This window comes from Pygoscelis adeliae, unplaced genomic scaffold (assembly GCF_000699105.1).
Source record: "Pygoscelis adeliae isolate BGI_AS28 unplaced genomic scaffold, ASM69910v1 Scaffold113, whole genome shotgun sequence".
NCBI lineage: Eukaryota > Metazoa > Chordata > Aves > Sphenisciformes > Spheniscidae > Pygoscelis > Pygoscelis adeliae.
In genome coordinates, this window is record NW_008825108.1 from 830812 (window position 1) to 848549 (window position 17738).

At 36.0% G+C, this 17738-nt stretch overlaps 1 protein-coding gene across 1 annotated transcript in view; it reads right to left on the minus strand.

The window, feature by feature from the left end:
* Positions 1-17738, minus strand: part of TMTC2 (transmembrane and tetratricopeptide repeat containing 2) — a 160590-nt gene that overhangs the window by 77842 nt on the left and 65010 nt on the right. The window contains exon 4 of the mRNA XM_009327653.1: positions 10266-10380. Within this exon, the coding sequence (XP_009325928.1) occupies positions 10266-10380 (115 nt within the window). The remainder of the gene's footprint in view (positions 1-10265; positions 10381-17738) is intronic.

The window sequence follows — 17738 nt, forward strand, 5'->3', positions numbered from 1 at the left end:
CTGTGGCTTCTGACAGTACCAAAATGACTAGATTTATGAGTCTCTAGTTCCAGTTTCAGATTAAGCAAAGTTAGGAAAAGGCTTAAAGGAAAATTAAAAAATATTTTTAGTTGAATAAAATTAACACTTAGGGGCATATGCTTCTGACAGACAACTGGCTTGGAAGTTCACCTATGAAGGGATAAATAGTTATTTAAATAGATAAAAAGTTAAGGTGATGAACGTTGCACTAAACTGGCAAAGCGTTCCTGAATTTACAGTGAATATTAGAAGCATTTAAAGAGCAGATATATTTAACTTCCAAGGTGAAAAAATCAGATCCTCTCTAGCTTTAAGCTCAAACAAAATGCAGGCATATAAATACGCTTACCAACCTCTATCTAATTACTCACAAAATGTAACTAAAACTAAAACCAAACACTTCAAATTTAGTTACCAAAATTAGCCAAAATTAATACTGCCTGTGAAATGTGTAACTTCTCTTTTTAGAGCATGTATTATAATCCCGGTCTCTAACTACATTATTGCTCACTATTACTTCCACGGGTCTACCGTCTCATTCACCACATACAAGGACTATAAATGAGCAATAGTTCAATATTTGCTTTTGTCTCCAGTTTCTACAAGTAAAACATATAACCTTCTCACAAATATTTACCTTTTGAGCAAAATACAAAATAAACCCCAGGATCAAATGACAAACTGCTGTTTATTTCAAAATTAGTTCAAGAAAATCTGCAAGTCCTCAGGTCCTATATTCTCCTTTCCATTGCTGCATTTCACAGCATCTAAGCTATTTCCAAGACAAAAGTCATGCTGATTTTCAGCTAGGCATTACATCTGAGAGGCAGACCCAAAGTTCTGAGGAACAGCGCAGTTCAGCCTTGCTACCACATTGCTAAATCAGTGGACCTGGTCAGCGGAGACAGCAGGGCCAGTGAAGAAACAGCAGCCCAAGGGAAGGGCCCTGGGAGCGAAGCAGGGATCTCGTTCTCAAGGCTCTCTGCCGGCCGCTCCAGCAACGCTGAGTTCAGGCAGCAAGTCCCGACATTGCCTCTGAAAGCAGCTGGCCTTGAAAATTGTTTACCATTGTCAAGACGAACATGAAGCAAAGAGATGGACTCAAGTGAGGAATATCTGAAGGGAGCGTGTCCTTCACTACATGGCTGCAAAGAGGTCGTTAGAGCAAATACTACCAAAAGGGTCTGTTCAGCACTTGAAGTTCTTTCCAAAGAAGCTGAGAGGTTGAACACAATTACCTTTGCGGTCTGTTAAGTTATATTAACAACTCTTCAAAACAAGCTTCAACTGGAAGTTTGATTATATATTCTTTCCTTCTCCTTCAGAAATAGGTGAAGTATGCGTTATTTTGCCACAGAAATGCTTCCTTTTTCATTGGAGTTGACTTTGGAGGCTCTTTCACTTCAGAACAGAGGTCAAAGCCACAAGAGGAAAGTTTGATATGCCTCCTATGTCTTATTTTCACATGCTTTAGCATTTACTATCTTCCAGCTAGAGAATTTTCATCAAAGACACTCAAAATTACTTTTAAGTTGCTAAAAATAAAACTGAAGTGTCTTCATAAAGATACATTATGGGCAAAATTTGAAACGAAACTTTTCTATGCCAATTGAACTAGAGAATTGCAAAATGTCCTTCAAGCAAACTGACTATGGTTGTACAGAAAGAAGTTGTGGTGTCACAAGCTGGGAACTAATAGCTGCATAATTACCATACTCAGCTAAGCTTGCAAGAAATGAGCTGACTAGCTAGAAAATAGAGGAGCATGGACAGAGCAGATGAAGTGAAACCCACGGGCAGTAACAATTAAAGTCCATGACCTCCTTGAAGTTCTTAGCATCTGTTTGTTCAGCCCCATTTTGATAGTCCCAATTCCTTCCTTCCTTCCTTAGACAACCCATTTCCCTCCAGCTGATTCCTAGGGTTGAAGTCAGAAACTGGCAATGGCAGATGGAGCCTGTGCTTCCTCGTCTACTGGCTCTCAAAACTTTTAGATAAAAATTTGTTCCTTTCCACTCACCTAGAAAGAAGTGATAACGGGTTAATGGTGAGTCTGTAAAAAATGGCAAACTCTTTCTAAAAAAGGTTTGGTGCATGCATATTTCCATCTTTTTTGTGGGGGGAAAAAAAAAGACTAAAGTTTAGCCAAAAGTTTCCAATTTGGCTAGTAAATTTATCTAATTGCACAATCAAACAATGTAGAGTTTGTTTGTCATGCTTATTACTATGCTTTATTACATTGAAGACATCTTTAAAAAGTTCAGGGTGCATTTGTAAAGCTCAACAAATATATAGTTCTACTCCGTTTCCTTTTAAAGGAGAAGTTGATTTTCATCTCACGTTGCCACTTCCTTTGTCTATAGTAAATGCAGAAAAAAAGAAAATGCTCAGAACGACCATTTTCTAGATGCAGAGGAAGAATGTCCCTCAGCTGGAGCTGACACCTTGCAGGCACCGCTGAGTCTCCGGTAGCTCACGCCTCCCAGTGGTTGGGGCAGATGGCAGGAAGTTCTTCCTATAGCCAGGAGTGGATCTATTCTTGACATGCCTTTCCCCTTCTTTGTTTACACTTTGAAATGGTAACTGCTCTTTGGAGATTACTGGCAGAGTGGAGAAGGATCGAACAGAAGGAATGCAAAAGCAGTGATACAGTGCAAAGCATTGAACATAAGCCAGTGGTGGAACAAAGCAATTGGCACGCATTGAGTACTTATCTATCTTTTGTGGTTATAGAGACACAAAGCCTTCCTTCTTCCTTACACAAGGATGAACAAAGGAAAGCATGTCCTTGAAATAAGGATGCTTGATACAGAAGAGTAAGCTCAAGTGATAAACTTGGATGAAGAGCTTAAAGTCTTCTGGCACTTTTTAATAAACTTCCTACAGTTGCTAAGAATACCAAGCTAAATAAATAAAAAAGCATAACCCCAAAATGCCCCCCAAGAACCAAAACACAGGACCAGCTGGTTCAAGTTTGCAGTTCCAAAACTTTTTTTCTCTCCAGTCCACCTCCCAGTTGTAAGGCGGACAAATTAAAACGTTAATTGAAACATGCAACTTCCGTTCAAAGAAAGTTTACTGACATAACTGGGAAAATGTGAAGTCTATCAGATGGAGGGAGGGTGGGGAGGAAGTCAGTGGCTCCTTTAGCCTAGTAAGACAAGTACTGTGGAAGAATAAAGTTTCTCTCTAGAAGCACATGAGGATGAAATTACTTGGAGAAGAAAAAGCTACTTAAACCATAGGACACAAAGTAAACGGTTATAAATTTTCCATGAATTAGTTTAGGATTAATTAGGAGACAAGTTCTAATTATCACAGCAGCAAGATTCTGGAACAACCTTACAACAGGTTTTTTTTTTTGCCTGCATTGCTTCTAGCAAATTTTACAGTGGAGTGTGAATCATTTGTGAAATGGAGGATATGCGCTGACTGCTTGCAAGAGTAGCAGACTTCACGCAGTTACTTAGGAAGTGTCTCAGAATCCTGTTTGTCTAATAGGAAGAAAAATAAAAAGAAGAAAAAAATGAGAAGCAAGTTCTGGCTATCTAGAAATGATGCACATCACTTCTACAGATAAAATTGCTCGTTTAAATACGTGCAGGAAAACATTTCCCCCAAAATGAGTTCTTCGCAACCATCCTGAATTCTTTAAGCTGCCAACTTCTACCTATCTTGTTTGACCAACAACTTGAAAAATCTTCCTGTCTTCCTTCTCTGCCTTGGTTTTGACCTAAAGTCACTGAATACTAATGGCACAAAACTGTTTTCAGGGACTGGAAAGCAGTCACAAAATATAAACAGACAGTAGACAGTCTACCGTTTTTCTCAAGTTACATATTAATTTCTTCCTGTTGTAGTACTATTAAAGCCAGCTGGTCTACTTACAAAGCAAACTCCTCAGTGACTAAAGCTGGCATAAATTGACCGAGTACAACACACAGGAACCGTAACTGTCATCAAGGAAAACATGTATGTTAGTGAAATATTTATAAAATTTTCAGGCCAAGTACAAAATTGAAATAGTTTAATCAATTTTGTTTACTGGTTGATAACAGCTAATACAGGACCTGTTAGCTATTATTTTGCCATGACTGCACTTCATTCATGCCTCAAGCTACACTCGTCCCATTGATTTCAAGTGGGATTATCTACAAAGAGCTGTATTTACCTACATGCTACACTGGCAAACAAAGAAAGAAATGGAAGAAAAACCTCTTTTATCCCCCACACAGATGTGTCTCCAGCCACAGCAATAGAGGATGTGCTTTGCCTAAGGCAACTCTTTCATTGTCATTTGCAAAACTAGTGGGTAGAAAGACAGGTATGGATGCTACAGCAGCCCCGTACATGAAACCATTATGTCTGGTCTTTAATTAAGGCTTTTTTTGTTTTGTTTTGTTTTTTTTTTTAAATAATTAAGCCATTTAACTACTCAACCAAATGAGTGCTAACCTTTTGTAAGAGTCTACAACTAGGTTTCATTAACAAGAAAGCCAATCGTTAAGGAATAGTACAAACAGGGAACATGTTTAATGATTTCCAGTAACATCCTCTTAGCAAATATGTAAATGGAACATAAATCCTACTTTTTTAATCAATAAGAACCCACACATACCCAGTAGGCATTAAGACAGAATGACTGTTCCCTTTGCAGAATTCACTAAGCACTGTCACCCATAACCCCATTAGTAAAAAAAATCAAAACAAAACAATCGCCCCCAAAACAACCTCTAGTCTTTGAGATAGCGCAGTCAAAATTTTGTCATGTTCTCCCAGTTCTAGGGAAGAGCTTTCCAAATTGCAAGCAAATTGGTCGACAAATACAGTCCTGTTCTTTTCTGTGTTACTAGAGCAGTTTGGTTGGGATTACTACCATTTCAGCACTGCCTCAACTCTCACAACCCCTGTTTCCTTGACAGAGGGAAGGCTGCCATAGGGATGAGGAGTAGCATTGCTCCTGCCTTTCTCCATCCTCCAGCCACTGGGCAGTGGTGTGCTGTGCCAGCAGTCCTCGAACAAGATGTCTATTCCCCATCACGTTCCCCAGCAGACAACGTAGGTTGAGAGCTCGAGACAACCTCTTACAAGAGGGACCCTTTACGAAACTGAATGGCAAAGTCTCCCAGAGTCCAACAATTATTTTCCTAATTTTATAAAATGGACAAAGTTTATGTAAGGACTATGAACCACCACAATTTCAAATATTGAAGCATGTAACTGAATAGCCAGGTCAATCAATGTGTTTCAGCTCCAATATTACTAACAAAAATATCTACTTCATACAGGCCCTATAAAAGCCCCAGAGCAGAGTTCTGCACTTGCAGGACGCCACTGGTCACTAAAGTGACCTTTGGGTGCTACCTCAAGAGTCGGTCTCACAACACAGCAAGATTTTATCAAAACAACTTTGGTTACAGTAAGACACAAATTTCAGCCGCTGTCTTTGACAGAGGAAGAACTAGCTGGCAAAGCAGAGATTAATTCCAAACAGGTTTGTAACAAGTTTGCATTCACAGCTGAGACAAAGATAATCAAATACTTAAACAGACAGCAGACGACACATCCTCTTTGCTTTTTAACTCGACATCCTGCATTATAAAAACTTGTGAGCTGTCAAGGAAGAGGAACCATAACCTTGACTCATTTCCTACTACGTGAAGTGGTGCAGCAACTTTGTCTGGGGCAGGTTCAAATACAGTTCAACATGGGTTAGTAGGTTAGCCTGCTTTTAGTGCTTTTCGTCTCTGATAGCTCAGTAAAGGAGATTTTTATGCCAGCATCCTTAAAAGGCAGAAGCAGAGGGAACACAATTTCAGATGTTATATAGGCTAATAACAGCAGACAAGGAAGAACTTTGCTCATATTGATTTTTACCCAAGGATGTGGAGTTAAACTTTGCATATAAAACAATTCTGCAATCCCAGACTTTACCGAATTAAAATTTCAGCTACTGTTGAAGACTTTACCTAACAGAAATCTAAAAAATCCACATTTATTGACATAATACCCTAAGGTTTGCCATAGGGGTATGGCACTATTACCATAATACCTAATACTTGCCAAAGTAAAGTTTATGGAAATTCATACTTTGAACTTATTCAAAGAAATTAAATTATTTGAATAATAAACTTGTACACACAGCCCTATATCATTAAAGGAAAAATGAGATATTTTGGGAGAGAAGCAAGGGGATGTCTGTTTGGTAGAAATTTATCCTTTATAGGGCATTGTATACTCCAAAAATACAACATTTAAAGTAATTAGTATCATTTTAAGGGAATATTCAATATTTATGTGAGATTGCAAACATCCTTAAAATTGGATGAGAAACTCAAGGTAATATAGATTACTGATACAGATGACAAAAGAATACTCTAAGCAGAGCTAGGTCTAAATACAAGTGAAATAATGTATGCAAAACTGTCTTTTGACTGATAAGCAATTTTACTTTAGGCATTAATTAGAAGCAATTTGAAACAATACAAAAAACCCCGTGAGCTTTAGGTAACAATCATAAGACAAAAAGACTGAAAAGCCAAAACAAATTAAAAATAGTTTGCTTTTAATCTACTGAACATTGCCTAGTTTGGAAGAACAAACTACTGTTTTTCTACAGCTCTGTCCTTGGTACTTCACAGTATTAAAATACATGGATTTCTCTGTTTGTTTTAAAAAAAGGCATGGAAAGAGAGTTTACGCAGCGCAGTTTATGCTGATTTACTACCCTTAGAAATCTAGCTGAAATCAGCAGTGTTACATAGCTTTGAGAAGTTGGCGTTGAGATTTATTTGTAAAAATTACCTGCAGTACAGTCTCAAGATGTCACAGAAGTTAGTTACAGGAGGCCACTTCATATGTATTTCTGAAGTACAAACTACCTTATTAAAGTCATATTGTAATACATTCGCCATCTACAGTATAAAACAATAACTGAAATCCTTTCCGTACTGAAATTGCTATGAAAATCTCAAATGCTTTCAGAGTTGCCAGGAATTTACCCTGAGTTTTTCATGAGAGTTTCAGAAAACAAGCTTCCAAACAAGAATTCAAGTCCTTAGCCCGAGCTCAGGTTTCCTGAATTCCAGGCCACAGATCTTATCTTCAAGACAGGCTCAGTCACAAGCTGTCTTGAGGTATAAGCTATGCATAAGTTTCACTTATTTGGACCTGACAAAATGTCAACAGAACAACCCATATCTAAAGTAGTGATGAACCACCAACCCAATATTAATGTTAGCAAGAGCTTTTTTGTTTCTTTTTTCCCTTCTTTTTTTTTTTTGTAAGTAAAAATAATAATGTAAAAATCTCTGCTGATCTCTAAAAGTTTAGGAATTTATTTAAGGTTACATAATTGACACGTTTGAACACTATGAGAAATGACATGTTCAGAATGAGGCAAGCCTTCAAATGGACATTATGTAATTACGTAATCTAAATTAATGCAGTTTAAATTGTCTTGAATGGCAAAAGCAGCTGTAACTCAGAGCCATAAGGTGCAACAGTCAGAAAATAAAACTATACCACTGAAATTAGACATTCATCTAATGTGCTAAATTCTCTAGATTTTAATGCATTAATAGCCAACTGCTAAGCCAGCCTCCCATTTTAGTTTCTTGAAAAAGGAGAGATTATCAAATGCTATCGTTTATGTAGTTTCTCTCTTTGATTGTTATCCATTAAAAATTGTGAGTTAATCCTTAATAATTTGTTCCTTAATCAGATAGCACTTTGATTTGTTATTGCTGTGTGTGAACACTGGGCTGCATGTGCCAATTAATTTGTATCAAATACTGAGGCATATGTGCTAAGAAAAAATAAAGAGTATGTGAGGTTACAATATACTTAGGATACATTATGCCCAAAATACAGTAATTAGAAATTACTGTAAGTGTGCTTTTTTTCTAAAGTTCTACTAAAGGACTGTTTCGGTTTCAAAGGCACATACTAAAAGCCAGAAACAACAAATCTAACTGGCCTCTTGTAAGCATATACAAGACGCATTTTTCCATTACAGTATTTTTTGTAAAAGGCTCCCATAGAACTGCATGCCAAGGATGGGCTGAACTTGCAAGGGAGCTCTTCAGAGTTTATGCTTAAAATAATTGATTCGTTTGTGGTCTTGTAATATGAAAGCCCACTCCATTCATCACCTAGTTTTCATGCTGGATATGGAAGTATCCAACACAGAGAAAGAACAAGACTGGGGAAAAAAAAAAAAGGAAGAGTTAAAATAATGATGCAAGATTTTTCAATTTCTATTGAATAACTAATGGTTTTGTGAAGCTTTAAAAAAAAGAAAAGAAAAGAAAAGAAAGGATTCTATTGCATTCAAGATAGTAGTAGAAAGGTTAAGAATTAGAGATTCTTTTTTGCATATGCATACAGATACACATACTATATAGCAAACAATTCCCTCTGAATATACTTCCTTTACTTTCCCAGGTATATGTAAGGTAACTTCATGCCCTATATATTCCAACTAGCATTTCAATTAAATTCCTTTTACACAAATTCAGTAGAATTCCAAGAAATTTTCTATTCAACAGAAATGAAGGTTTGTAGGCATATATTTTGTATATCAGTGGAAAGCTGGAAGATTATCATCTTGTTCTGAGAACAGCAAAACTACTGAAATCTGATTTTTTTTATATCCCTGTCTTTATCGCCCAGCCCCCTTTCCTCTTCTTACCCTGGTATTAACTTCAGTTTCCTTCTATGACACAGTGAGTGAGTAAGAGACAAAAGTACTGTATAGGCATACAAAATATTTTAATAGTTATAATTTTCATCCCCAAAATGAATGGTGTATGATAAATTTAGGAGTATCAATCTTGTAACTTTTTTTCCTACAATCTTCTGCTTGGCTCAGAAGTTGTTTTTTAAATGTGAGCAGAAGGAGTTTCTTCTTAAAAATATGCTTTCACACTCTCCATTGCCTAACAGAAACAAAAAAATTATGTGCATATGTATATGTGTGTAATTGTATGATTATTGAAAATATAAATATTTTGAGATACGAATTTGATTTTGGAACAAAAATTCTATCATTAAATTACTTTGAGTTTCCAGCATGTTTACCTGTAAGGCAAATTAATGAAATGGCCAAATTATTCCTTGTTAAACAAGGAAAAAAAGAAGAAAAAGTCTATTATAGTAAACTTAATTCTTCAGGTATTATAAACAACCATTTTAAACTGGACTTGCAGGCAGAACATTATTTGTTTATTTATTTATTTAAAGAGGCTTACTATTTTCATTTAGTTCTTGCACACATTGTTTCTCTCACATACATACTTTTCTACCGCACATGGGACATTATTTTCATACTACTACCTAATAAACGGAGGTCACCTGGATTTTGTTCTCTGCACACATCATGAAACAACAGCGTACGGCTATTGAAGGTGACAAGCCTGTCTCGCAGCAGAACCCCGCTCTGGGGGCTCGGGCTGGGTGGGTGATGGCAGAAGGGGAAGGAAGGGTGAGCGCCAGCACAATGAGCAGTGCCGAGCAGGGAGCAGGCGAGACGCCCAGCCAGGACACCCAGAGAATCAGCCCCCTCCCCACTGGGGCACGCAGCACGATCACGCTTCGCTGAGAAGCTTAGCGCGACGCTAGCTTCCCTGTTCATGATTTGGTACCTTAATGAGTTGGGAAATCTTTTTCCCCGCTGTGTAACTATTTTGATGTTCACGGTATTTATTCTCTTCCCCACCTACAACAGGATTCTAGTAATTAAACTTTCTTGAACCTACACTGCTCTGAAGTCAGTCACAGGAGAAAAGTAATTTGCTATTTTAACTTTCCAGACCTCTGGAGCTAACCGAGCGGTATTGGCTTATGCTATGAAGTGCTTACACCCACTCCCCCCACCAAGTGTTATTCAGACTTTAAAAAGAAGTCTAAATAACACCTGTATATTTTAGCAGAGTCAGAAACAGATGGAGTGCTACTGTTGCCAGCTCATCTATCTGTACTTCGTTCAGTGTGGGGTTTTTTTTTTGTTCTTTTAAAGCAAACAGATTTGTAAGTTTACCTTCTCCATACCCAATACATGAATATATGTTAATGTTGACCAAGAAAATATCCTGTCCACCCCATAGTTTAAGGAGCACGATTAATGAAACAACTATTACAAAGCAACAGCTAACATCACCTCTATTTCCAGCAAGTAAATCAATAGCCCCATTCACAACAGGTTTCACAGACAATCCAACCCCAGGAAAGCCACGCATACTTACAAATTATAAAGCATATCAGCCATGTTGCTGCGGTAGTACAAGGCATTTCTATAGGCGCTTTCAGCTTCAGAAATCTTGCTCTGGCTCTTGAGAACATTTCCAAGGTTACCCCATGCTGTCAAGAGGAGAAAACAGTATTCAGAAAGAGCTACAATCCAATTACACATGACAGAGTATCCGAGTATCAGGAAGTTCCTCAGGGAGACAAACCCCACAAAGAAACTATTTTTATGGAAGGGGAGGTTGGTTGTTTTTTTCCCCCAGTTCTCTAGATCTCTGCGTCTTACTGTGAGACTCACATTTCATAGCGGTGATTTGCATACGTTCTGCATACATATAACTTTTGGGTGGGAAAAGGATCTTTAAGAAGAAAATAGGTCTCTATGCTTTAGAAACTACAACAGCAAAGGGAAAGGACCGTCTTATTTTATATCGCCTCTAAATAAAAATGCCCGGAGTAAAATGTGGAACTGGGGCATCTTCATCGTTTTAGTTACTTTTTTAAGCCTATCTACCCTAAACAGCAAGAAATCTTCCCAGAGTAGACACGGCTCTCACTGAAGTATGAAAATTGACAAATGACGCAGGAATCGAAAGAATGGTTAGGTAAGTAACCAGGATTAAAAGTATGCCATATGGATATAAACATATGACACAGATCACTAAAATGCATTTTTTTCTACTTGGAAAACATGTGGTTCCCTTCCATACAATTTATTATGTTATACAACGTGCTTTTATATCCCATCTATAAAGGACTTGAGGTAGAAAAATATTTAAGGGTCCACATGTGTTCCCTTTGCAGTTTTGTTGAATGGCACAAAAACTGTACTTACAAAAGAAACTGGAACTAAATTTTGATAGAAAACACAGCCCACGTTATTCACAATTTAGGAAGCTAATTTAACTGGGATTGTAATTATAGTCTACGTGTATACATGAAAAAAACACATTATGCTTATAAATACATCAAAGTTGTTTCATAAAACAGTTCTACTTTCACAAGTATTTTTTAATGAGCAAGAATAATAGAAAGATGATTCACGTCCTTTCCACCAAACACACAATATATAGCAAACCATTCTTCCCTCCAGATGCACTAACCATAAACATGAGCTCAAGTAGCAGTTAAACTCTGCTTCTTCAGTTACTCAAGCCCTTTTTTTGCAGGAATTTGTACCAGTCCTGAGAAATGCAAACTTTCAATGTAGTTTTAACATAACACTGCTAAATAGGTTGATAATTATTTCAGATACGTGGTTTTTCCTTAGAAAGTGCATTGCTTTCAAGCTGCTGTGGTTTGCTGCAGAAGCATCCTGCCACAGGGATGGAAACAGCAGCAAACACAGCATTTTCCTCTGAGCAGAATAAACTAATCATTGCTGGGAAAAAACTGATGGAATCCTTTTAGGATTCACAAAAATAATGTCATCCAACTGTGCACAACATATTTTGTAAAGACAAAGAAAAAAAACCAACAATATTTCCATGAGAAAAGAAGCTATCACTTCTGTGAGTCACTTCATTTTAGCCTAGTATTTTATGAGAAATAATTCAAAAGTTATTTATCACTAAATTGACAAAAGTCACAAAAATGTACCATCATTCTCTTGTTTAATGAAATAAAACTGCTAAAAATATTCTCAGATTCACTCAATTTTTACACTCTTTGCTACCAGATACGCAGAATTCTGAATTTATTTCCCCGTTACTGCTACTATTCATTTTTACACATACAAAACATTTTGGAAGCAGCAATTAAGGTGACTAGACAGCTTGCAAGTATTAACACTTGTAAGAAAAACACAGATTTATTTTTTTTAAAACTCATCTGTGAAAACACACTCTGATGTTGCTTCTGCAGTACATGACCATCCAATTTCCTGCAGTTGTACGTCGCATATATATCTGTAGCTACTTTTGTTTTCACTCTGATCTTCCATAACATAGCATTACATCTAATGACCATTTGGACTACTGATAACAATTTCCTGCTATATAGTTACTTGGTCCCAACCACTTTGAAGCTCAGTAAATGAAAGGATGTATAAAAGAATGATTCGATTCATCTTTTCATCCGTTAGACTGGAAAAACCCTATTAACACTGTTAAATGTAATAGTTTCTCCTCTAGACTTCATTTCATGCTGCACGCTCTATTATTTATCTGAGTTAACATAATTTATAAGGCAATACTTTATTTTACCTTCTGCAAAATAACCTGAGTCAAGTTTTTAATATCAATCAATATTTAATCTGCATTATTTCATTTGAAATGTATCACATTTAGACTTTTGTCTAAACTTGTAAAACTGCAAATGATTAATTTAGCTTAATGTGATACACTAGAAGAAGTGATAGTAGCAGAAAATAGCAAACATAAAGCACAATAATCTCACAAATTATCATTAAAAGAAACATGAAAACCAAGGTCTTTTTACTTCCCCAAACTATAAAAGCTTGGTATAAATCTTCACATCTATTTAAATACAGAATTAGTTAGATGAATGACCTAGTTCTGGCTGGAGATGAAGCTACATGGAACATTTTATAGAATAAATGCTTATTTGCAGAGATCATACTCATAGCCCTAGAAGTTACAAACAGCTGTTATCTGCAGCAACCATATCCTCTTGGTTGTTGGTATATGAGGGACAGAAAAAGAGGATGGTCTACACGGAAAAGAGGCTACATTAGCTACTCAAGGAACTTCACTCCTTTTTGGTCTTAAGTAGTGCAACTAGCCGTAGGAAGAACAAAGAATTTCAATTACTAAGTACATCTCTGGCATCCGGTTCCTCAATCCATATCTCAAGACAAATTTCTCCTGCAAAACTGTAACAACATTGGTTCAACTATGTGCACATTCAGAAATAGAAACAAAATGATACCTGGTCAAGAAGCCACATCTCTATTAAAAACATACTCTAAACCAAACAACTGAATTTCAGCACTCAACTATTTTCCAGTTTTAAATTTTCTAATTTAATATTCAGAAGATGCTAAAGTGTATATATATATACACACCACAATTTAATCTTTAATTACAAATTCAATTTCTCCCTTATTGGAGACCCTATTCAGCACCAGAGAAAAAGCAAGCTGTGAATGAAACAGCTTTGTAATATTTACTTTTTGCCTGCTGCTTAATTCCCTGTGCACCAACAAGACCAAAATAGTCCCATGTCTTTTAGAAATAATATTCCATCATAGCATGGGAACAAAGGTAACATTCATATATCTCACACACCTACAACACAGTCAATCCATTCAAATTTTACTTCATTGCCTACTTTTCCATAGATCATACTCGATATAAATGGGCATATTAAAAATTAAATCCATTTCATCATCTTGTATCCTAAGCCAATTATAAACTAAAAGATTTCCTAATGGTTGAGAATTCCTATGCTACTTACATTTCTTTGCAGGAAAACGGAACATTTTAAAGGGGTTTTGTTGCTGTTGTTGCTTTTAAATAAATAGCAGGAAAAATTACGTAGCACTAAGTAGGAAAATAAACAATGGTTTAAGTGTTATCATTTTGGCCATATCAAACTAGATTTCTATTAAATTTTAAAGATTACATTTATGCCACCTTGCAGTGAGAGTAGGTCAAGTTCTCAGGCATTTAATTGCTTTCAAAATGAAAATGAATATGACAAATTTCAGCTTCAAATTTAACATGATTAATTTCTCAACTCTCTCATTGAAACTGAGGATTAACATTTTAAAAGCCTGAAAAATACCAAGTTGGCATATTAAACCTTCTCTAAGCACCTTCATTCTGGAAGAGAGCAAGACAAACCACAGTGAAGCAGGAACAACATTGTCCAATCTAATCTGCCCGGATTTAAGAAGCACATCCTACTAAAGACAACAGCTGAAATTTCAGCTTGCAATTGAATTATGAATGAGACATGGAAATGAATGTGTGCAAATATCTTCATTTAAATCAATCTTTCCCTTTCTACTGAATCAAGGATCATGCTATGCTATTCAGTGAAATGGAAATAACAAAAGCAACAAAGTTAAGTTTCAGAGAAAAGCACTCAGATGGTGTAAAAGCATGTGTGTTGATTACTTGATCCAATAGTTTGCTTTAAAAAAACATACATAAAATCACAAATCATTAACAAAGATAACACAAAGTATTAAAGGAGGATTCTCCTTCCTACCTGTCACCCCTATATAATCCACAAAAAATTAGATAATAATAAAATTTATTTGGAAACTCACTACCTATTAACACATCTGTTGTCAAAACACCTCTGTTGAAACATGGAGAGGAAAAAAATCCAAATAAAATCCTATGTTAAATCACTGAAATACAACCAGGTAAAATTTTAAAAATAATAATAAGCAAAGAAAAGGAATATGTTGTCTTTCCCAGTATGTTATGCCAGGGGGCAAACACGGCCTTTTGTAAACCTTACCGGGAGCAAACATACTTGAAAACTGATGAAATGAAATGTAGGACTCAAAGTTTAAAAAATTGATACACAACATTCACAGTTCACATCAACAAATTACTGAAGTTTTGTAATACTGTTCTCACCTTAAACTATCAGACTTATTCACAAAATTAAAGTTAAAACACAGATTGATGAATGCATCAAAAAACGTGAACTAGATTATTACTTGAGTGAAACAAACTAGTTGAACAAAGACTGAAGTATTTAGGGAACAGCCAAGTCATTTGTAATCAACTTGTCAGCAGTTCCAAACTAGCCAACGTCAGTTCACAGAAAAATGCACATCAAGCCAAGAAAACTTCTACAGAGCTTTACAGGTATTTGTGCATTATTTACTATTCTTTAGCTTGTGAAATTAATAATAGCAGTTCCAGGTTGCATTCCCTCTCTTTACAAACCTTCTGCATTTCTCCTGACTCATCTATGAAAAAGAAGTGAATGCATAACAATTATCATCTGTATTTTTTCATAAACAGAGTTTAGGAATGAAGAGATGCTGGTCCAGAAAAAAAACCTTTTTTTCTTTTTTTTTTTTTTTAATTGCAATGACATCTGTTTTTTGGAAGTTCTGCTGGAGGTCTGTTGTTCTCTATTATTACAATTGCATTTATGCTCCCATGTAACAGGCGTGAAAGACAGTCCTGAGCAGCATTTATGATAAGGGACACTAACACAAGAATCTCAATACAGAGGGAGTTCAGAAACTGAATCCTTGATTGTAAAAAAACACTAGCACAGCAGAAATACTGAATCTGATATTTGAACAAGCAACCCGTTTCAGAGCAGTAACAATTTCTTTAGCAACGTAAATGCTTCCGTGATCCCATTACAGAGGGGGGACAGGATAAGTAATTTAAAAAAAAAAAAAAGTATCTGTCCTACTTCAAAGTAAAAAAAAAAAGTTTATAAATTTCTTTCATGTTCAACTTCACTAGAGAAACAGCATTTGCCTTTTTTGTTAATTCTGAGTAGTACTGATCTCTCTCTTTCCTTTTGGAAAGAAAGCCTACCTCCCACATATGGCACAGGACAAGAGCAGGTATGACCAAGAACATAACAACCAACCCACTTAACTTATGTAAAACCCCTTAAAAAGCAAAGATGTGCAATTTTGAAAAATATCCCACAATTCCAAACTACGTGAAAAGGTGATAAGAGAAAGTATTTTTGAGTCTAACTCCTAAAGGAGTTAAATGAAATAGGCTTTTACCTGACAGGCTTTTGAAGAAAACCCCTCCAAATAAAAGAATGGGAGGAGAGAGGTATCATTGTACCCCTGCCAAAAATGGGGTGGAAGGAGAACTATGGTGATTATCAACACAGTTATCAATACTTTAGAGGTGTTTTTACTTTGTAAAAGTAATGTTGATTGATATAAAAACATGCCACATCAGGTTGATGAACAGTGCAGCTCCTTCCATATTCCCTCTAAACCATCAGTAATCTGAACTTCATGAAAAAGTTGTTTCTGCTCCTCTGTTTACTTTGCAGACATTAGATTTCCAAGCTCACCAAAGATGATTAAGCATGTGGGCCCAACAGATGCTGTAAAGCTCTGAAGAAGCATCCTTCTCAAAACCTGCTGAAATTCCTAGCCATTATCATTGGTAAGACATTTATTTGGATGATAACTGAAGGGTGAGAATTCTAATTTTACTTTTCTTAAACACCTCCTTCTGTTTCCAAATACTGTCCAAAAGGATTTTCCATTTGTTTCTCTACCCTTCCAAGGCTTACAAGTCAATTAGAAGTAAGATATGCACATTTTATATAAATCAGTTCTTCAGTACAGCACACTACATAATCTCCTTTTGGTCACAGCATTTATTTCAATATTTCTTCAAGATTTATTTCAATATTTGAAATTTGCATTACAGTTGGTGCAAAGTTTTATGTTTTCTTTCGTTACAAACTTGTTGAGTAAGAAAACCAGAGGGAAACAGGTTAGAACAGTATGACAAAATTTAAAACATTGCAAGGAGGAAATGGTACTAATTACACTTCCCACTTTGAGATGTTGTGAAGTCTTCCAAGAATTTATATCACAGTATGACTTATTTTCAGCGTTTTTTTTTCCTGAAATCAGTCACTTAAGTAGTTATCAGTGTAATGGAATCAAATTTGAAAGAACTAAAATAACTTTATGGAAAACTAGGAGTTTTTACTACTTTCCAGGTGATGCTTCTGATAAAGTGACAAAAATAGCATGGGGAAGATGCCCTTGGCGTTGACCACACTGTGTGTATTAAAGGGTGTCAGTTTATATGGGGCTGTCACTATAAAAGGTTTGATGAACACTAAAGTAACTTCTAAAAGTTTGGAGCATAAAATAAAACCAAAACCAAAAAGAAATAACCTATTCTCTTTTGCTATTAACTTTTATGTGGACTTAATTCCTGGAGCACGACAATCCAGGTTTCCAGTTTAGGACTTTTTTTTTTTTCTTTTTACCATCTGTTTTTAACACTTTTTTTATTTTGCACTATAAATTACCACTTTACAGCTATCAGTATGAAAGTCCTGAATTATAAGCATTCACATTGCCACCTCACCCTGTGGCAGTATCACCACAATACAGGCAGAGTCAAGTGCAGCAGCATGTTGTGAATCTCTCAGCTCTATGGTAAAGGGGAGCAAACAGAATATTGAATATTCTTGGAACTTTCACTAAGTATGCTTTTCTATTCATTCTTAGCACCTACACTGAATATTTCTAGATCAGATATTTTATGAACAAAATCGTTCATTTTACCACCTATCTGAAGCTCCACATTAACAGCTGAAAGCCACGCATTGCCCTGCATAGAGCACTGGACCACTGCTAAGGTTACAGACTATTCAAAAATTAGAGAATTTTGCGAAACAATCCTGACAGCAGAGGATGCCTCAGTAAAAATAAACTTAATGTAGTATGTGGCTTGCATAGAAAAAACATTTCTTTTTCTTATGTTCTTCAAGTTTATACCTTTAAAACAGATACACTCCTGACATCAGATTCA